This window comes from Camponotus vicinus, unplaced genomic scaffold, assembly GCF_025532165.1.
Source record: "Camponotus vicinus isolate PSW18456_S1 unplaced genomic scaffold, iyCamVici1.0 SCAF_7, whole genome shotgun sequence".
NCBI classification, from domain to species: Eukaryota; Metazoa; Arthropoda; class Insecta; order Hymenoptera; family Formicidae; genus Camponotus; species Camponotus vicinus.
This window is the reverse complement of record NW_028141979.1, coordinates 15,622,800-15,645,451: the sequence shown is the minus strand read 5'-3', so window position 1 is coordinate 15,645,451 and position 22,652 is coordinate 15,622,800. Positions and strand designations below refer to the sequence as shown.

General features: G+C 40.4%; 2 protein-coding genes across 2 annotated transcripts; one reads left to right on the top strand and one right to left on the bottom strand.

Annotated features, from left to right (window-relative positions):
• Positions 1-942: 942 nt before the first annotated feature.
• On the top strand, positions 943-1,641 carry LOC145974680 (uncharacterized). Its single transcript, XM_083104674.1, has one exon. It carries the CDS (start codon positions 943-945, stop codon positions 1,639-1,641), a length of 699 nt encoding a protein of 232 aa, XP_082960800.1.
• A 17,954-nt stretch (positions 1,642-19,595) lies between these two features.
• On the bottom strand, positions 19,596-21,929 carry LOC145974220 (uncharacterized). Its single transcript, XM_083104026.1, has 3 exons — positions 21,190-21,929; positions 19,876-19,939; positions 19,596-19,757 (listed from the first exon to the last, which is right to left on the bottom strand). The coding sequence occupies exons 1-3, from the start codon at positions 21,927-21,929 to the stop codon at positions 19,596-19,598; spliced, it is 966 nt and encodes a 321-aa protein (XP_082960152.1).
• Between the last annotated feature and the right edge of the window lie 723 nt (positions 21,930-22,652).

Below are 22,652 nucleotides of genomic sequence, written 5' to 3'. Positions count from 1 at the left end.
GCGATGACATCATCCCCAGAACAAAAAATTAGCTGAATTCGCTAAAATCGAGCGATGTACGGCTGCTCCTGATGCAATCACGTCAGATTTTTCAAATGTACGTGACAAAACGCGAAATTATCAAGGTTAAATTGCGCATCGGAACAAAGATTTAGCTGAATGTGCTAAAATCGAGCGCCAATGTACGGCTGCTCCTGATGCAATCACGTCAGATTTTTCAAATGTACGTGACAAAACGTAAAATTTTCAAGGTTAAATTGCACATCACCCCTAGACAAAGATTTAGCTGAATGTGCTAAAATCGAGCGCCGATGTACGGCTGCTCCTGATGCAACCACGTCAGATTTTTCAAATGTACGTGACAAAACGTGAAATTATCAAGGTTAAATTGCACACGCTATTCCGGGGAATTTTTTAAGATGAAATCATTCTAGAATGTTCGATGATATGCACGAGACAGTATATAAATCATGATCAAGAGGCACACCCCGCCAGTATTTTTGCTAAAGTACATTCGGAACTATCATTGGGAAGCGCTTTTCACAAGTCTGATACAATATGGAGGAACAAAATTTGCGAGAGCAATCCACATTGATTGATTCGCTGGAAGACTACATTGTGTGGGAGCAACGATGCGACCAATACATCAAGTCGTTGGAAGAGCAAAGTCGAATCAAGCGACCGCGATTATCGATCGGAAATCGACAATCGCTGATTGCTCGGATCGCGCGCCTCGAAGGGTTGAAAAATTCGGTACGTGGACGTTTCGTACACGCGGGTGCCGGATGCAGCACGCGTCAAAATGGACTTGTGTGGCGTGAGATTGATACGGCGTTCGAGAGTCACGTATCGACTGGTGCGGTGATAAATTATAATCACATCGAACCTCGCCAATTTCTCGATGACGCCAAAGACATTGTGATAGAACATGTGAAGAACGTTATGAAAAGACACAATTGTGTGAAAGTGAACACAATATTTAACGGCGAATTCGTGGCTGGGGATAAACACGCCAACAAAAGTATCAATACGAGAAACTATGAACTCTTTCGCACATCCGATTTACGCGAGTGGTACGAACGGCGCGTTATCGAACCCACCCTAGCATCTCTGGAAGAGTTTCAGGAACGCGATAGCGGGTGGGCTTTGTCGCGAATACTAAATTTAACTGTAAATATAAATAAGTATAATCCTATGCGTGCGGGATGTCACATCAAATTACCGCGGGAGATTATGTTGAAAAGAGCAGTGATTAACGTGCAATCAAAGGACAATGCGTGTTTCGCGTGGGCAGTGGTCGCCGCACTATACCCCGCCGAAAGAAAGGCGGGACGGGAATCATCGTATCCGCATTACACGACAGTGCTGAATCTCCGGGACATTGAGTTTCCAGCGACTGTAAACCAAATAAAAAATTTTGAACATGTTAATAACATTTCGATCAACGTCTACAGCATCGAAGACAAGAACAGCATTGTCCCGATGCGTCTTACGGAGCAGAAGCGGGATAAGCATATCAACTTGCTGTACATTGAAGACGACAACAGCGTCGGACATTTTGCGTGGATTAAGAATTTATCCCGGCTCGTGAGCTCGCAACTGAGCAAAAAGGATCACAAGAAATATATCTGCGATCGGTAAGTTTAATTTATATTATTTGAATATTTATAGGTTATACACTTTGTTATATAAATCTTTAAAAAATTTTTCTTTTACAGATGCATGCATTATTTTAATTCGGACACCAAGTTGCAGTCGCATACGGTCGACTGCGGAAAGATGAACGATTGCGCTGTCCGATTGCCGAGCGATAAGGACAAGTGGTTATCGTTCAACAACTTTAATCGGAAGGAACGGCTTCCATTCGTCGTGTACGCCGACTTGGAATGCGTTCTGGCCAAGACGGAAGAAGAGAAAAACGCATATCAACACCATCGGGTATTTAGTTTAGCCTATTATGTACATTGTTCGTTCGACGAATCTTTATCGGCGTACCATTCGCGTCGTAGCGCCGATTGTATAGCATGGTTCGTTGAAGATCTTAAAAATTTAGCGTTACGTGTAAAAAATATTTTAAAAACAAATGTCCCCATGGTAAATTTGACGTCCGAAGAGTGGGAGAAATTCCATAGCGCCACTCAATGTCATATATGCGAAAAACCGTTCGCGGAAGACGATACACGCGTCCGCGATCATTGCCATCTGACCGGGCGGTACAGAGGTCCAGCACACTCAAATTGCAATTTAAATTATAAGGAATGTTTTTGCATTCCCATAGTCTTTCACAATTTATCCGGTTACGATTCACATTTCATTATCGAGGAAATAGCTACAGCATTCGAAGGGAGAATCGATTTATTACCAATAACTAAAGAGAAATATATTTCGTTTACTAAAAATGTTTGTATGGAAGAAGAATCAAAAAATCATGTAAAATTACGTTTCATCGATTCATACAAATTTCTCGCATCGAGTCTCGATAAATTGGCATCATTTTTGGACAAAGACAAACTCAAAATTTTTAAATCAGAATTTCAAAATTTATCAACAGAAAATTTCAATTTGTTAACGCGAAAAGGTGTATTTCCGTACGAATACATCGACTCTGTTGACAAGTTGCAAGATACGTGTTTACCGCCGCGCGAATCATTTTACAGTTCTTTGACCGGTGACACTGTATCCGAGACCGATTACACGCACGCCGAGAACATCTGGACGCGATTCTCCATTCGGACGCTAGGCGAATATAGCGACTTGTACCTCAAAATTGATGTCTTGTTATTAGCCGACATTTTCGAAAACTTTCGAGATAAATGTATCGAAAGTTACGGACTCGACCCCGCGTATTACTATACTCTCCCCGGATACACGTGAGACGCCATGTTGAAGCATACAAAGATTACGTTCGAGTTGCTTACTGACATCGACATGGTTATGTTCATCGAACGTGGTATACGCGGCGGTCTGAGTCAATGTTCGGGTAGATACGCTCGCGCTAATAACAAGTACATGGAGTCGTACGATCCATCAAAACCATCATCGTACCTGATGTACTTTGATGTAAATAATTTGTACGGAAAGGCAATGTGTCAACCGTTGCCCTATGCCGATTTTCAATGGGTCGATGACGTGTCCAATTTTAACGTATCATCCATCGCGCTAGATTCGCCTACAGGCTATGTCCTCGAAGTGGACCTCGAGTACCCGCAACATCTTCACGATGCGCACACTGACCTACCGTTTTGCCCGACACGCGACAAACCACCTGGCAAGCGGGAATTCAAACTGCTTGCAACGCTATACGATAAGAAGCGTTACGTGATACACTATCGCAACCTGCAGCAGTGTACGCGTCACGGTCTTCGCGTTACAAAAATATATCGAATTTTACAGTTTTCACAATCTCCGTGGCTTCGAAATTACATAGAATTAAATACACATTTTAGAACATTGGCTAAAAATGATTTCGAAAAAAATTTATATAAATTAATGAATAATGCGGTTTGATAAAACGATGGAAAATGTGCGCAATCGTGTCGATGTTAAATTATTAATAAAGTGGGATGGTCGGTACGGCGCAGAGGCAATGATCGCGAAACCAAATTTCCACAGCAGAAGCGTTTTTTCAGAAAACTTAATCGCTGTGGAATTGCGTAAACTCGAGGTGAAATTCTACAAACCGATTTACGTGGGTATGTCCAAACTCGACATATCCAAGACATGTTTGTACGAGTTTCATCACGAGTATATGACGCCAATGTATCGCGACAAATGCCGGGTAATGTACACCGATACGGATAGTCTCATATATCACATTGAGTGCGCGGATGTGTATGAGAATATGAAGTGTGATATCGTGAGATTCGACACGAGCGATTATGCAGTGGATAATGCGTACGGTATACCGCTTGTAAATAAAAAGGTACCGGGTCTAATGAAGGACGAAAACAACGGTACCATAATGACCGAATTCGTCGGGCTCAGAGCAAAGATGTACGCGTTACGAGTGAATGGGAAAAAGGACACAAAGAAAGTTAAAGGTGTCAAGAGTAACGTTGTCGCGAGAACGATAACGTTTGACGATTACACGCGGTGTTTAAACGAAGAAATTGAAATGACGCGTCAGCAGTCGTGTATACGATCTAAATTACATCAAGTATACACGATCTGCTAGACGAAAATTGCTCTGAGTCCGTACGACGATAAGCGGTATATCGTACCCGAAACCATCGATACGTTACCGTGGGGACATTATAGAATACCATTGTAAATAAATGTATATTTTGTTTATTATTAATTGTATATTTTGTACATAACCATGTATATATTTTTATATTTTATACATTTTATATATTTTTATATTTTAATAAATTTTATATTTTTTATACACATATTTTATATATTTTAATAAATATTTATAATACATTATTTTTATGTATCCAAGAGTTATGATTTATCCATTCCCAACCATTTCACGTATATGTCATCACCCTTTTCCCGCAAAATATTTTCCACGAGATATACGTTGGGATTAGCGACGCGTTGTAGTTCGTATTCGTAGAATCCTCCAGCGACGAGATCTCCACGCGAATCTTCGAGTATGAATGTCGCGGGATTAGTTTTCTGCACCTCGACAATCTTAAAAACTTCGGTCGTCCAATTAGGTGTGAAACCTTTTTCAAAGATGGTCTTGTATTTACTCACGCGTACAGAATCGCCTACTTTAAATTTTGTCGAAGCCGCAATTTTTACGTTGCTATACACCATATTTAAAAGTTTTTCAGCGATCGCTGGAGTGACGTCGGCAGGTCTCATACCGATGGTGCGATGTTTTCGCGTATTGTACTCTGCAACGAGTCGAGATAGCTCGTCGATCCATTTGTAATTTCCGTTGAGCGTAAACATTTTCCACATATTGTTTTTCAAAGTACGGTTGAATTGTTCCACGACCGAGGCTTTCATAACGGAATATGTCGAGTAATGATTAATGTTGTGTTTCTTCATGAGTTTCTGCACACTCGCATTGTAAAATTCTTTTCCTCTGTCGGTTTGAAAATTTTTCGGACACCTTTTATCATCTCCAATAATCTTTGCAATCGTTTCGGACATTTCGTTTCCGCTCTTACTCTTGAGCGGTATGGCCCACGCATACTTGCTCAACACATCGATAACTGTGAGTATATATTTATGACCCTTGTTGAGTCGAGAGTATGAACGCATGTCGATCACGTCCGCCTGCCACAGATCGTCGTATCCGCGTACAATGACGCGTCTTCGTGGAAAATTTCTTCTCGCCGGAGGATGTAGTTCCTCGACTAGTTGTCGCTTTTCGGAGGTGTTTTTCTTCTTTCGCACGTTTGATCGAGGCATAATTAATATTGCGATATTAGTATGTCTCGTTTACTGTGTCGAGTCAGATGTTGCATATCTCAGCACATTCTTTATCTCGTCCATCATTATTCGTAGCGCCTGCACGTTTGTTTCGAGCGCGATAATTTTTTGCTCAATTTCTCCCTGTCGATCTCTCAAAAGTTTATCCACGTATCGTTTATTGACGGCGTCAGTATCAGTTTCCGGTTGCGCTACACGTTGAATCTTGCGCGACCTTGCGTCAAAGCCGGTAGTAGTCTGGCAGAGAGCGTTATCGCGAACGTAGTTTCTCAATAATCCATTCCATTGATAGTACAAATTATTCGACGTTCCGAGCGATAATCCAAATTTATTAATCGACATTTCGGTACCGAGAACTTTGATCAAATGACACGTATCGTTGACGCACAGTTTAATTTATAATAATGTCAGCCTCGCGAAGTTCTTCGATAATTGACAAGATTTCATTGTCGTGAGCATTGTTGCCGGCTCGACGCGAGGCATCCAGCAATCGCAAACGATCTACCAATTCGTTGGGATCGTTCCAATGCACGTAATCGATCATGTTGTCGCTTAGCGTCATGGTGCGCGGCGCATCTAGACCTCTTCCCACCTTTCTATCGGGGAATAATGGTGCAATTATATATTTGTACTTGTATCCTTTGTTACTTTTAATAGGATTATTAACTTTGTTGTCACGTTTATGCGCATTTGTTGCTTTTAATATACTTTGATATTTATACAAATCGTCTTGAGTGTATTTTTTATGATTGGGAAATTTTCTAAAAATCAAATCGTAGATACCTTCGGTTTCCGTATATTTTATTCCATCGATAATTATATTATCTTCCATGTCCACATCGAAACGTTTATCACCGAGCATCATTCCTTTGCTGGTAAATTTAACACCGTAGATGTAATCCATACTCTTATTTTTATCAACATGATAGCTCCTATATATTTTTGCGCTAGTGGACCAAAATGATCTCGGAACGTTTTCTGACCTTCGGACGTTTCTAATTCGTGTCGGACCGATGTTACAAACGAATCGGGCGTGGTCTCGTAAATTCCTTCGACGGACGGGGATGGTATTGTTTGACGCGGTTGTACTTTTATCGGAGTAGAAACAGTAGCCATATTAGAAAATTGTTTCCTTCGTTTTGATCGATTCGGTGTCGAATATATCGGCGAATCGTTTATCGGCATATTTATCCGTGCTCGCTTTATTCCTTGATTTGACTCTTTTATTTTTTCCTCGTGCTTCTCTCCGAACGTCAAACTCAATGGCTCGATTTTCGGCGCATCAGATTCCACAGTATTTTCGACAAGCTGTTTTAAAGGTTCGGTAATTGGCTTAAATTGTCTTTCCAATGCAACGTCTTCCTCCATTTTACCAGTTTTCAAAGCACGATACTTTTTGCGAATTGATTCGCTCGTTTTTGCAATCTCTCTCGCAATCTTTTCACGATCGCCGTTCATGATGCTCGATCGATGTGTCGATGACGACTGATCGCTTTACGGTATCGCGAAATCGTTACATCCTCTTCTATATCGTCCATTGATCAACGTGCTGTCTTTATCAATGACTACGAAGCCATATTTGTGTTGCCAACATTTCTGACACAATGCGCGGAAATCGTCGTAAGACATGTCGGTATTTACATGATCGTTGTACACATGTTTCAAATTTGTGCCGTCTTGTTTAAATAAAATCAAAAGATTCGCATTGTCGCGTATAAGATGCTTAGGTATCTTGGCGTACGTTTGACAAAGATAGAAACAGTCGACGTTCGAGTGTCGACCCATTGCAAAGTACTCTCTTATCGTATCTTGCTTGTCACATGCCACGTCATCAAAGATAAAGATGGAATTCGGAAGCGCCTCGCTCGGTGGAATGACATCGCTGTTATTAGAGAATGTGAAATAACCAATTTCGTCTATAGGTGCTAATAAATTTTCCAAGTATCTATATTTCGGTTGTTGAAGCGATTTCGAGTATACGTACGCGTTCTCGAAACGTACATCGTACGGACTTTCTATCAAACTAATCAACACGTTTGTCTTACCGCAGTTTGAAGGGCCGCAAACGATACCGCGTATAGTAGTCGGTAGCATGTTTCCATGCTTGCGTACTTTTTTCTCCGATATTAGTCTATCGTCGAAATTTGATACTTTGATTATCCGCCTTGATTGTCGCACGAACCGCATGTTTTCTCTTTCGAATCAATTTTGCGAATGATCACGAGGGGGAGACCTATTTATAGAGGTGTCTCAACTCGAAACCGCTCAGTATCAAAAATGTTTCTCCTTCTGTCGGATAACAGAGACATTCTCTGGCTTACCGCTGGACAACTGCAGTATATCCCAAAGATTGTTTTACTACAAAATTTTGGTGATTACGTGGAACGATTGTGGAACAAGCTTCCAGAATATATAAAGGCTGATTCGGAGGTTCGACAATATCGTTCGTGCATGCGACATTACAATCAGCCGTGGCAGCGAACACATATCGACGGTCCGCCACCGTTAATAAAAGATTGCTACGAATGTCAGCGAGAATCGTAAGAGGTAGCGGTCTCTTAAATCGTGCGATAAACGCGCTTCCCATCGAATTACATATTCCCGGTTATCAGTTTTGTGGCCCGGGAACTCGATTAGAGAAACGATTGGCTAGAGGCGATCGAGGCATCAATCCATTGGACGCCGCTTGTCACGAGCACGACATTGCTTACTCGCGAAGCAACGACCTCGGTCAACGACACGTCGCGGATCGCATACTAGCTGCAAGAGCGCGAGAACGCATTACCGCGAGGGATTCGACTCTTGGCGAAAGAGCAGCCGCTACGACTGTTTGGGCGACAATGAAGACAAAGACAAAACTCGGCATGGGGATGAAAAAGCCATCGACGACAAAGAGGAGGAAAAAACGAATACTTCCAGTAGCGAAACGCGGTGGTATTTTACCACTTTTACCGTTGTTGGGAGTTGTCGGTTCTTTAGTCGGCGGTGCGGCGGGAATCGCAAAGGCGGTAAACGATAGCAAGGCGGCGCAACGTCAGCTGGAAAAGTTGCAGCGTCACAATCGCGCTATGGAAGGTCGCGGACTTTATCTCGCTCCGTACAAGCGTGGACAGGGATTCTCAACAAAGTCTAAGAGAAAAAAAAACGTCGAAAAAACATTGAAAATGCCTACGGGTGCGACAACTAACGTGCAATTGGAACAATTGGCGAAACGTATGCACATACCGTTCTTTAGAGATGTTTTCATGCGCAATAATTTACCAATAAGCGGTGTACGACGAAACGAGAGCGGTATCGTCAATTTGGATGACGTTGATGGCCCTGGTACTCATTGGGTAGTGTACGCAAAGAGGGGAGATCGTGTCGTATATTTCGACAGTTTTGGAAATCTTCGACCACCTAAGGAACTTGTGCGATATTTCGGACGAGTGAAAATTGAATACAATTACACATCTTATCAAAGTTACAATCAGAGCATCTGTGGACAGTTGTGTTTAAAATTTCTTCAAACAGTTGACGATCAATTTAAAGCCTAACAATCCATCGTCACGACTCAGTATTCGTTCGACATGTCACTGACACTTACGTTGACTGGCAGAAGCAGCGTTCTCGCTGTAAGCTATTTTCCCGCTATAAATTTGACCGATGCCGATTACGAGCTCGGATTAACGGATTTCGAAACTTATCATACGATTCCGAACGTAAATTTTTCGAATAATAAATTTTACTGTAGCAAAGACGACAAAGAAATTACGATTCCCGAAGGATCGTACGAATTGCACGCTATAAATGACTATCTCAAACGCGCAATTTTGCAAGATGAACACCTTTCCAGAGATATTGAAAACGATTATGATGAGGAATATCCAATAGCGCTCCGCGCCAATCATAGCACGCTAAAGAGCGAAATCAAATGCGCCGACAGAATAAACTTTACCAAACCCGACAATGTAGGATCCTTGCTTGGATTCTCATCGAATCGTATATTGCAACCTCGCAAGTGGTATGAATCGGACGAACCGGTTAATATTAAAAACGTAAATATTATTCGTATAGAATGTAACGTGACTACTGGTGCGTACAGCAATGGCATGCACGTACACACGATACATGAATTTTCACCGAGCGTACCACCAGGATATAAGATATCGGAAACGCCGGCACAGATCATTTATCTGCCGATCATCGTACGGAGCATTACGGATTTAACGATACGTATTGTGGATCAAAGAGGTCGATTGCTCGATTTTCGAGGAGAGGAAATTACCGTAAGATTGCATATACGGCGGCGACAAACATAGTATGCTCGTGCTGAACGAAACGGAGCACGCGAGAGACAATACTTTTACGAGGGACAATACTATTGCAGTATCGGGTGACAATAATAAGATAGCCGTTAAGAAGAAGCTGAACGCGTTGAATCGTGAATTTTTAAAATCATTGGGATTCATGGTACGAAAAGAATGATTGATATTTTGAATATCGGAGGTGAGCCAGTCTTTGACGATCGCATCGTCAAGATTGAGACTCATACGTACAATCCGTACGCAAATACGACGCTTGGATACAGCGATGAGATACGAATACCTATACAACATCAGGATTTGTACACGTTACCGTGCGAAAGCTTTCTTTACATCGAGGGATGGTTTAATGTGCGTAAAGCGAATGACGAAATGAAGGTTGTATTGGGAAACAATTGCGCCGCATTCATGTTTGATGAGCTTCGATACGGACTCGACGGAGTAGAGATTGATCGCAACAGAAATGTTGGAATAACTTCGACGCTCAAAAATTATGTCTCTCTAACGCACCAGAAAAATATAAACTTGAAGAATGCGTGGGATTTGACGTACAACGGTGACAAAAATTATTTCAACTATTGCGTACCGCTCAACATGTTGCTGGGATTTTGCGAAGATTATAAACGCGTTGTGATTAACGCTCGTCACGAATTGATTTTGATACGTTCGCGCAACGATAATAATTGTCTATTCGGACACCCATCGTCGGAAGCAGAGATTGAATTACTCAAGATACAGTGGCGTATGCCTCATGTAATATTGAACGAGATTAATAAATTGTCGATGTTGCGAATGTTGGAAAGCGGACGATACTTGAACATGAGTTTCCGATCTTGGGATCTATACGAATTTCCTCTGCTGCATAGCACGACTAAGCATTCGTGGACCGTGAAAGCTGCCTCCCAGCTAGAGAAACCACGATACGTGATCTTTGCACTGCAAACTGGTAAAAAGAATTCAGTGCCACAAGATGTTACATTGTTCGACGACTGCAAATTGACCAACGTTAAACTCTATTTAAACTCGGAATTTTATTCCTACGATGATTTAAATTTAGATTTTGAAAAAAATAGATTCGCCGTCCTATTCAACATGTACTCTCGTTTTCGCAAATCTTATTACGGATGCGATGATGATCCAACGCTATTAACCATTTCAAAGTTTCTACATTGCGGTCCTCTCGCAGTCATTGATTGCTCGCGACAAAACGAGTCTGTCAAAACTGCTACCGTGGACGTGAGAATAGAGTTTGAATGCAGGGAAAATATACCGGCGAATACTACCGCCTACTGTCTGATCTTGCACGATCGGGTTGTCGAATATAATCCATTGACCAATGTAGTCCGCAAAATTACATAAGTCAGCAAATATCCCCTCCATTGCATATGATGAAAAATATAAAAGATTGAGATGTTTGACGATCGACATCAGTTTGCGATCGGATCTTGTCATCATGGCTCCGCCAACGTTTGTGGATCTACAAGGATTTATCGTTGGGAAAAATTTTGTCGTGAAGGAAGCTGCGGTTCTGAGAAAGGGATCCATACTTTCTCATTACATTTTTACATGTCCCGAACCATGGCACATGCTCACAAAATCTGAGAGATGTCAGGTTTTATGGCTGATGAAAAATCACCATGGATTATCGTGGAATGATGGACACGTTCCATATTGGAAATCGAAACGTTTAATTACGACAGCGGTGATGGGTGCAACGGGGGAGGATGATGATGCGTCACCTCTCGTGTACGTTAAAGAACACGAAAAACGGCAATGGTTAGCAGATATACTGGACAATGATGCGAGAAACGATGTGATTATCGAAACTTTGGATGCAGACTATGAGGATGTAGCTTCTTTAAATAAGTTAGATTTTAAGAATACTGTACGTTGTGAAAATCATATAAAAAATTGCGCTTTACAAAATGTATTTAAGATTTATAATTGGTGGTTGAAACATCATGATAATGATTCATCGAATCCATATTTATAATAAATTGATGATGCAATATACTTTTATCGTCTTTCTTATTCTCTCCTTTCTTTCCTCATCTCTATCTATGTACGTGTGCAGTATCATGTTTCCGTACGTGACACAGCTGCCGCAGATATTGTATTTCGATACTACATTGTGGTACATGATAAAACATTTAAATATTTGATAATTGCATATAGTTTTACGTTCGATGAGCGTTCGTTTCCGTTCGACGAGCGTTCGTTTCCGTTTGATGGACGTTCGACAGTCGTTCGATGACCGTTCAATTACCGTTCGATAACCGTTCGACGGTCGTTCGTTTCCGTTCGACGGGCGTTCGATTACTGTTCAATTACCGTTCGATGACCGTTCATTTCCGTTCGATAACCGTTCAATTACCGTTCGATGACCGTTCAACGAGCGTTCGTTTCCGTTCGACGGGCGTTCGACAGTCGTTCGTTTCCGTTCGACGGGCGTTCGTTTCCGTTCGACGAGCGTTCGTTTCCGTTCGATGGGCGTTCGACAGTCGTTCGATGACCGTTCAATTACCGTTCGATAGCCGTTCGACGGTCGTTCATTTCCGTTCGATGACCGTTCGACGAGCGTTCGTTTGCGTTCGACAGTCGTTCGTTTCCGTTCGATAGCCGTTCAATTGCCGTTCGACGGGCGTTCGTTTCCGTTCGACGAGCGTTCAATTGCCGTTCGATGATCGTTTCATTACCGTTCGAGCAGGGTTGACGCATTATATTATAGTGTTATATTATATCATGCTAAGTTGCATGGGAACATGCATACTTTTGTCTTACGATGCGTTTTTGGTAAAGCGATAATAATATGTCCCTATTCTAAAGTTTCATGCCGAGACCTCGTTGTCTCCTCACAAAGTAGCGATATGATAATATTAATATTATATTATATACCATGCTGAGTTTCATGGTACCGTACTTTTGTCTTACGACGCGTTTTTGATATGGTGATAATGCCACATCTCTATTATAAAATCTCGTGCCGAGACCTCGTTCTCTCATCAAAAAGTTCTGAATCGTGCACGAAGTATAAGTAAAAGAAGAAAAAAAAATGGATCGTACAAACATCTACCCCCAGTGGAAAAGAACATTTTTTGATCTATTGTGCATTGTGTTTTTAAAACTAACCTTCCTATGGAATGTAAGTATTGAATGTATTATGATTATTTTATAAAAATTGTTAAAATTGTGTATTTTTAAATAAATATTTTTGATATAGTTCCAGGATGAGGTTCAAATTCCAGGCTTTATCAATATAGAGCGTCGGCAATGGGTGCGGACGGTGCGTCGGGCTAGGAGAAGCCACTTTTCATATATGTGGGGCGACACCCCGGAGAGTCACCAGGTCGAAGATATTTTCGACCTGCGGCGGCTCTTCGGGGAAGAGTCCCACGAAGAAATAGAAGAGGAACAATGGATCATAGAAGAAGAGGAGCAGGAGGAGGAAGAGGAAAGAGAAGAGGAGGAGGAAGAGGAGGAAGAGGAGGATGGGGAAAGAGAAGAGGAGAATGAGGAGCAGGAGGAGGAGGAAAAAGGAGTGGAGGAACAGGAATGGATCGATAGATGTAAGTATTTTTTTATAAATCTTATCGTAATATACTTCTACTAACACATCATTTTTTTTTCTGTTGCAGGAGCGGCCTCCCCCTTAGACCGGCGCACCCCCCAATATATATCTTTTTTATATCTTTTTTATTATATTATTAGATTATTATATTATTTATTAGATTTATTATTTATTAGATTATTATATTACTATTATTACTATTCTTATTACTATTATATTACTGTTATTCTTAATTTTAAGCACACACACACACACACACACACACATAAATGTATTTACACACACATTTTAAAATAAATTTTTATATTTTAATTAAAAAAAAATTTATTTACGCGCCTCTCCTTGCGCTCCCATCCCTTGCGTCTCTATCTCGCTTGCGCTAGTTGTAAGTATAGCGATATCTTCGTTGTGTTCTCTCTCGCGCGTTAGTTGTAAATCTCGCGATATCTTCGTTCTCTCTCGCACGCGTTGTTCTCGCGCTCTCTCGCTCTCTCTCGCACGCGTTGTCTTGCGCTATTATCGTTCTAAGTCTCGCGATATTATAGTTCTCTTTCGTATGCGTTCTCTTGGCGCTATCGTTCTCTCTCGCACGCGTTGTTCTCGCGCTATTATCGTTCTCTTTCGTACGCATTGTTCGCGATATTATCATTCTCTCTCTTTCATATGCTCGTTGCTCACTTACCTTTGCATCGTCCTTCTCCCACCTATGCAGCATCTTACAATGCGTCGTCCTTGTCCCACGTTGACGCCATCCTTGTCACACGTTGATGTCATCCTTGTCACACGTTGATGCCATCCTTGTCGCACTGTCCTCTTCACACACTTTACGCTATCCTTTTCACACAACCGTCTTCTTTCCGCGGATCCCCCTTCCCCGCGCGGACCCCCTCGTCCATCGCTCGCGCCGCGGATACCCCCTCCCCCACACGTGACGTCACCCCCGCACGTGACGTCATCATCCCCCGCACGTGACGTCACCCCCGCACGTGACGTCACCCCCCGCATGTGACGTCACCCCCGCGTGACGTCACCCCCCCGCCGCGGTTCCCCCTCGCCCCTCACCTCCCCTCGGAGCCCCTGGGTTAGAACCGGCTCTGTATACCTACTATATTATTATTTATATTATTATTTATATTTATATTTATATTTATTTATATTATTTGTATGTGACATTATTTCCTTCAAACTGTGAACAAGATTCTAACACTTTTAAGTTCCCGCTATTCCCTCAGCTCACCATTACTACATTAAAAAAGGATTTAGCACAGGCGCGTTGAGAGTTCACAGATTATGAGATAAACAACTTACGACTCGTAGGCTTCGCGCCGTATACAGCACGCCCGCTTGTTATGTTTTATCCGCGCACGTATTCATCGATAATATCGGCACGCGTATTTCTCGACCGATCGACCGACTCCGACGGGATAGGCAATCCGTCATACTGCCGTGTATTCAAGCACAACACCCTGTACATATGGATTAAAAAATAATTTTAATTTAAAAAGTGTTTTATTTATTTAGCAAAACTAAAATAGAATGTTTCTCATTTAAAGTGATTTCAAAATTTAAACAAGATTTTATCATTTCTAGTAAATATAGTTTCTATTATACGTAAATATATATAAATATCATTTTACGTTACACTCACTAATAAGAATAATAACTAAATATTTAGAAACTTGTATCTGTATCTATAGGATAGTTTTAAAAGGTTAAGATAGTAACAGCTTTATATTTTAAAAACTATATATTTTGATATTTTAACATATATATTATTATATTATTAATATTTATCATATATATTATTACGTTACTAATATATAATATACTAATATATAACATTAATATATAATATACTAATATATAATGCTACGCAGTTTGTCTAAGCGCCTCTTCCTCCTTTAAAAGTTTTAGCAGAACAATCTTCTCCTCCGCTTCAGCAATCTTTATTTTTTTAACATGAAACTCCCGCTGCTGCTCAATTGCTTCTCGAATTTTTATTAATTTTAATTCCTTTTCATCACGGATGATCTGAAAATCAATTACTTTACTATTAGTATATTTTTTTTATATGTTTTATTATAGCAATGTGTTATTAAAATGACAAAGAATTCTAACTCATATTAAGTAATATTAATAATTAATATCAACCTAATTCATAAGCTTTTTGATTACCTGTATGTTTTTCATATTTGAAGTGGTTTTTTAGGATATATATTAGGAGGAGAATGTATACTCAAAACAAATTTATAATAAACTGATTAATTATCAATCATCATTACTATTTACCACCGAGATTATTATTACTTACTTTTGCTTCATATTGTCCCAGCATTTCTTCAGTTGCTTGGTGGAGCGAGGCATGCAACCTTCGCTAGCATATTTTTTTGTAATTCTTTCCCATGCATCCGCCTTATCTTTCAAATCTATTGCACCGGTTTTCTTATTTTCAATAACTTTTTCTTCCAAGATCAGCTGAGTCAAGAGCATTCGCTCCTGCTCCGTATAATGAACATTTTTATCTTTATCCATTATTGCACAATACTTGATTACGATTTAATTTATCAAAAATATTCAACAATGCTTCACGATTAACGATACGAAAAAGTTTTCATAATAAAATTAGTTGCAGGCAGCATAAAACGGTGCTGCCTCCAGTCGATCACTAAAAATCCCTAAAACATTCCTTCCTTCTGAAAGGGAGACTCGAGGTCTATCTATGAAACAAGGTGGCCTTGCAGATTCAAGGAATCCTTCATGGAGGCTTCCTCCGTCCTTAAAATAGGGAAGGACTATGAATACGGCCGTAAGTCTTAGCCATCATTTCCCAATGACAACAGTAATAGAATTAATAATAGTTAGTCTAACATCAAGTCTGTAAGCTATCCCTCATTCAGCATCAAATTATTATTAGTGCCTCGCCCCGGTAAACGGCGGGCAGCGTTGCGGTGGCGGAATCGGCAGAACAAACGGTCGAGAGAGAGACAGGCTCAATCTTGACCGAAACCCACTAATGGCGATACCTTAAATAATATTAATACTGATTCGGCCGTTAGCAGTATAAAACTCGACACTAGCACACACCCTCCTAACCCCTCTTCCCCACCCCTTATCCCGAATTATTCTCCAGTCTCTTCCCCAGATCATCCTTCTTCCTCCTCCTGTACACCTGTTTCGGGCCCCGCGCCGTCGTCTGCTTCAGGCCGCAGATCTCCTACCCCGACCCCACCGGAACTTTCTCCTTCCCCAGCTACTCCCTCTACCCTTGTTTTTGAACCCTCTCCTTTGCCTTCTCCCGCACCCTCCTTAGAATCTCCCTCTCCTTCCCCTATACCTGTTATCACCCTTGAGTCAGACCCTCCTTCCCCTTCCACCCTTCACAATCTTCAGAATTCGGCGAGGCCCTGGAAGATTTCGCGAGAGATCTTCCCGACCTTGAAGAAGATTCCCACGACTCCGACTTCCCTGCCGATTCCCCGTCGGAATATCCTAACCTTGATGAAACTTCTGAACCTCCCCATCCTGATCCTTTAAATTATTTCCTATCTCAGTTCCCCCTCCTCGATTTCCCCTTACCAGAAGGAGCCTTCTGCGTGGGCCCTGGTCCAGTGGACCACGCAGAATTATTGCATTACCTGACCACCGCCCCTTCCAACTCAATCATCCCCTGGTACCTCCTCGGTTCCCACTTTCCACTAGGAGTCCCAATCCAAGCTCTGTGGAAAAAATTCCCGCTGTCCACTATCCAATTTGAAAATCTTTGACCCTTTGTCCTCTCCCCTTTAGCCTTATAATTGCCTAATAATTATATTTTGTATTTTTAAAAGATTTTTATATAACTGTAAATATGTTTCATATCTCTCAAATAATTAATTAATGAATAAATTCTAATTTACGATAAACTCTTCATTTATTTTTCTACCCGTTCTCATTCCCTGAAGACCGAAATCGCACAAGGTCCCGTTCCGAGTAAAAGAGATTCGATTCTCTTACCGAAAAGCCGACGAGCGTAACGGCCTAGGACACTCACAGAGTTAAAGGGACCATTCTGGTCACTGACATGTGCCAGGCCCCTGACAGTGCGCTCGACCCGATCTGTACACACGCCCGCAAAGTGTGTCACCGGGTAAGTAGGTTGCGTCCTTCCAGATGGCCCGACCTTTCAAGGGTCTGGACGTAACATATTGATAAATTTTGGGGGCTCGTCCGGGATTGAAATGTGCGATCTTGGAAACCGGAATGAGTGACGGGACTCGAAGTAAAGTCAATAAAGACGAAATAGAAGATCTTTATAAAACTGCATTAGAGCGATATAGTAAACCGAAAAACACTCGATCTATTTCTACTCCCCTACACATATCTACCCCTAAAGCGACATCTAAACAAGTTCAATTTATTGAGGAAAATTCTTCCAACTTAACTGAAAATACCCTAATTGCCGATTCGCCCAAGCCGTCTTCCGACGATTCCGAATCAACCGCCGCAAACGCTAGTATAAGTAAAATAGTTGATAGTAATAACTTTGAAAATTATCCTGAAAACCCTATAACCATGACGCAACAAAATCCTTTCGCCACACTAAAATATGCGGTTGACGCTGTCCCCTTCTTCGATGGCAGCAACATTCCGCTCAATTATTTTATTGAGGGATGCGAAGAAGCAAAATCGATGCTTCCTAAGGAAGCCGAACCGCAGTTTACTAAAATTTTAAGAACTCGAATAGTAGGCGAAGCGCGCCGAACATTTAAGATCAAGATTTCGTTAAAGTATCACATTTAACTGCCTATTTAAAACGAATTTATGGGCCGGTAAAAACCGTTTATCAACTCCAAGGAGAATTAGGTTGTATTTATCAGAAAAATGACGAGGATGTAGTTACCTACGCTAACCGCGTCAAAATCCTAGGGAAACAGATATTAGAGGCGTATAGAGGACCCGGAAATACATTGCCGGACCAAACTACCAAGACATCGCTAGAAAAAGACATGAGTAAATGTTTTATAAGGGGACTTAAGCCTGAAATCGAACAAAGAATAGCGAGGGATTTAGATGTGCAAGAAACGGTCGCCGACGCCTTAAGAATAGAAAGAGAACTGCGGGTAATGACAGACTTGCGACAGGGACAGAGCAGTGACTCAAACAAAACAAAAATATTACCTACTAATCGGTTGCGGGAAACATGTCAGATCTGTTTCAAAGAAGGGCATGTAGCGAATAATTGTCGAAAACTCTCTCAATTTTCACCGCAAAATCACCATAAATCCGATCTAGGTACAGAAATATTAATATGTCAGATTTGTAAGAAGCGAGGGCACGGTGCTGACAAATGTCGCGATCCTCAAGCTCGACAAATGATAAATGTAATGCAGGAAAAACCCGTCACCTGTCAATTATGTTCAAAACCAGGACATAAAAACCTGTCAGTAGTGTAACAAGGCGGGTTCTAACTCAGGTCCTCTTAGGGGGGGTGAGGTGCGAGGGGAACTGCGGCGCGGGGGGTGACGTCACGCGGAGGGGGGGTGACGTCACGCGCGGGGAAGAGGGATCCGCGGCACAACCGATGGACGAGGGGGTCCGCGCGGGGGGGATCCGCGGCGTGACCGATGGACAAAAGGGTCCGCGCGGGGAAGGGGGATCCGCGGAAAGAAGACGGTGGTGGGAAAAGGATAGCGCTACGTGTGGGAAAAGGACAGTGCGACCAGGATGGCATCAACGTGTGACAAGGATAGCGTCAACGTGCGACAAGGATGGCGTCAACGTGGGACAAGGACGACGCATTGTAAGATGACGCATAGGTGGGAGAAGGACGACGCAAAGGTAAGTGAGTGATAGCGACGAGCATATGAAAGAGAGAGAACGATAATATCGCGAGACAACGCGTGCGAGAGAGAACGAGAATAACGTGTGTGAGAGAATGATAATATCGCGAGACAACGCGTGCGAGAGAGAACGATAATAGCTAAGATAACGCGTGCGAGCGAGACAACGATAATATCGCGAGAACAACGCGTGCGAGAGAGAATCATAGCGCAAGACAACGCGTACGAAAGAGAGAACGATAATATCGCAATACTTACAACTAGCGCGCGAGAGAGATAGCGCAAGGGATGGGAGCGCAAGGGAAAGGCGTATAAATAATTGCAATTTTTTCTTTTCACAATTAAAATATAAAATTTATTAAGTGTGTGTAATACAATTGTGTGTGTGTGTGTGTGTCTAATAAAATAATATTTAATAATAATAAAAATATAAACAATATAAAATTTAAGCCGTTATAAGGATGCGAACAGCTCATCAAAATTGACGTCAAAATTTACATCTTGATCACCATTTTAATTTCCATCTTGATCCCCATTTTGATTTCCATTTTGATCATCATTTTGATTTCCATCTTGATCCCCATTTTGATTTCCATTTTGATCATCATTTTGATCGTCATTTTGATCTCCATTCTGATCTTCATTCAGATTTCTCATCTCTCCTGAAACATTCTCCTGCAAAAAAAAATCACTTAAAATAATTACTTAAATATTTTAAAAATATAAAATGTCTTAATATCGCTAGTCAATTAATCAACGGATCAATTAAAATAATGTATTCGACCAAACTAACCAGAAATTTTTGTTTATTAATACGACGTTTCGACCATATGGTTGTGGTCCTTATCAAGTATATACTGGAATAAAGATTTATAATTAATTAATTAACGGTTAGAATACATAGTACGCTCACGAAATTAGGGTGTGAAAAATTCTCATACCGATCAGGAGATAGGCATAGACGATAATTTTGTGAACTACACAAGTCACATTTGCGAAAAAAACGTTAACTAGATTTTGAACTTTAGAGACAAATTGATGTGTCCATGTGAGACTTCGTCAGGAAACTAAATACATCGGGAGGAAAAACGAAACTAAGTGACCTTTATTATTTTGTCGTAAATGTTGTTTAAACTCTCTGTGTCTTTCTGTAGGTTAATTAAATTATTGAGTTTCTTGATATAGAATATCTCAGCAATTTCCCCCTTTCGAACATATTTTTCATTATGCAAAATATTAGGATTCAACCAGTCAAAATCATGTCCAGCTTCCAATCTATGTTTGCTTATAACCGAGTGATTGATTTCATGTAACTTTATATTATTACAATGTTCTTTCACTCGCGTACGTAAATGTCTTTTTGTTTGCCCAATGTATGATAAATTACAATTCTTACAGTTTAATTTGTATACAACACTTGTCTTATCATTGTTATTTCGTAGACCTTTTAACTTTTCAAGCGGAGAAGAAGGAGAAATACATGCATCCTTTTTTTTTAATCAAGAAAAGTTACTCCGCATTTATAATCAAGACACAAAGAATAATTTTGGATTATTTCGGCTTGATCCCAAAATCATCTCCATTCTATATGCTCCTAATGGACAACAAAGATTATTTATACCAAGATCCAGCTTTCCAGACACATTAATAGATATGTTATTAGCTGTTGAGGATCGTTATTTTTATCGACGTGATGGCATTAAAATAATGTAAGCTGTCTTTCCCGCGTCTTATTAAATTATTTAGTTTTTTTGTCATTTTGTAGACGACATTAAAGCCACTATTTCGCAATAGACGGTACAGGTCGTGACTCGTATTATCTACGTATGGTATTGTAATAAAATGAGTCTTGTCTAAACGAGTGGGATTCACGTCAACAGTATCATTATGGTCGCGATTTTTTAAAAAATTGATTCTTTTTTGAATGTGTCTGTGTATGATATGTTCTGGAAAGCAATTATTGATTAAGGTGTCATGTACTAGCTTGATATTTTCTTGCTTGAAGCAGTCGTTAGATAATAAAATTGCATGGTCAACTAAATTGTAGATAGTGTTGATTTTATATTTTAACGGGTGGTTCGAATAATAATTGATGTATCTCTCAGACCATGTGGGTTTTCTAAACCAATTGGTAATAAGTCTGTTATCCGACCGAATGATCTTAACGTTTAGAAAACTAATCGACGAATCAACTTCCATCTCATAAGTAAATCTCAAGCGTTCATGGTAATTATTGAACGTCGTTAGAATTTCGTCCATTCCTGTGCGTGGCACTATTGCAAAAACGTCGTCAACAAATCTATAGTAAATAAAAACGGTAAAACTCAGTGAATTTAAGCATTGTGTCTCCAGATCGTCCATCACCATATCTGCTAGGACGGATGATAGCGGAGAACCCATGGGTGTGCCGAAGATTTGCTCATAAAAACGTCCGTCAAACGAAAAACACGTTGAATCCAAAATCGCTTCTATTGCATATATAAATTGAGATAAATTAAATTTCGTGTTTTTTGCGATATCGTCCCAACGCTTCTTTACAGCATTTATAACTAATTCCTTGGGAACATTTGTAAATAATGAGGTTACATCCAACGAAATCATAATGTTGTCATCATTGATATCTGTATTCTTAATATTTTCAACAAAGGACCAACCGTCTTTGATATATGAATTCGGTTTCTTTATCGATTTGTACAGAATATTGTGGATGTAACCTGAGATGTTGTATACCGGGCTTCCAAGAGCGGATACTATAACTCTTAATGGAAAACCGTCCTTATGGATCTTCGGCAGACCGTAACAACGCGGTAAATTACCATTCGTGCAATTTAAATGTTTATATGTCATTTCATTTATCAAACTATTCTTGCGCCATGATTTGACTAACTCGTTAATCTTGTTAGTTAGTCGATATATGGTCGAAACGTCGTATTAATAAACAAAAATTTCTGGTTAGTTTGGTCGAATACATTATTTTAATTGATCCTTAAATATTTTAAATTAATTTCACAATTATATTAGCAAAAATTATCTGTTACCTGTACAATCTCTTCCTGTTGCTTCTTCTTTTTACTTACATACTTTTTGTATATAATTTCGGGTGGACATTTACATTTACGAGATTGACATTGTGTACAATACCGCGTTATGTGTAATAATAATTTATGATGATTACCAGCGATCCACTTTCTAAAATCATCATATTTAATATTATGATTGAAATCATCCCAGAGTATCAAATCTATGTACGTTTGGGTTATACCCGTTGGGATACGTATATTTATACACGGGGTGTATCTACAGTCATCATTGATACACTTATCTACTCAACTGTAATCAACACCCTGATATCTACAAACATTGTCCTCATATTTAAATATTTGATTGCAATATCCTCCAGTATGGCGTCTGATACATTGGTATTGCCAAACATTATCAGAGTCTATGAATCGAGTAATTTTACGTTTATTACCGAAATAAGAGTCATCATCATCGTCTACATCAATTGAGACGTGTGTCTTTCGAATTTCACGAAAAATTTTCAGTTGTACATGATCGGGCCATTCTGTA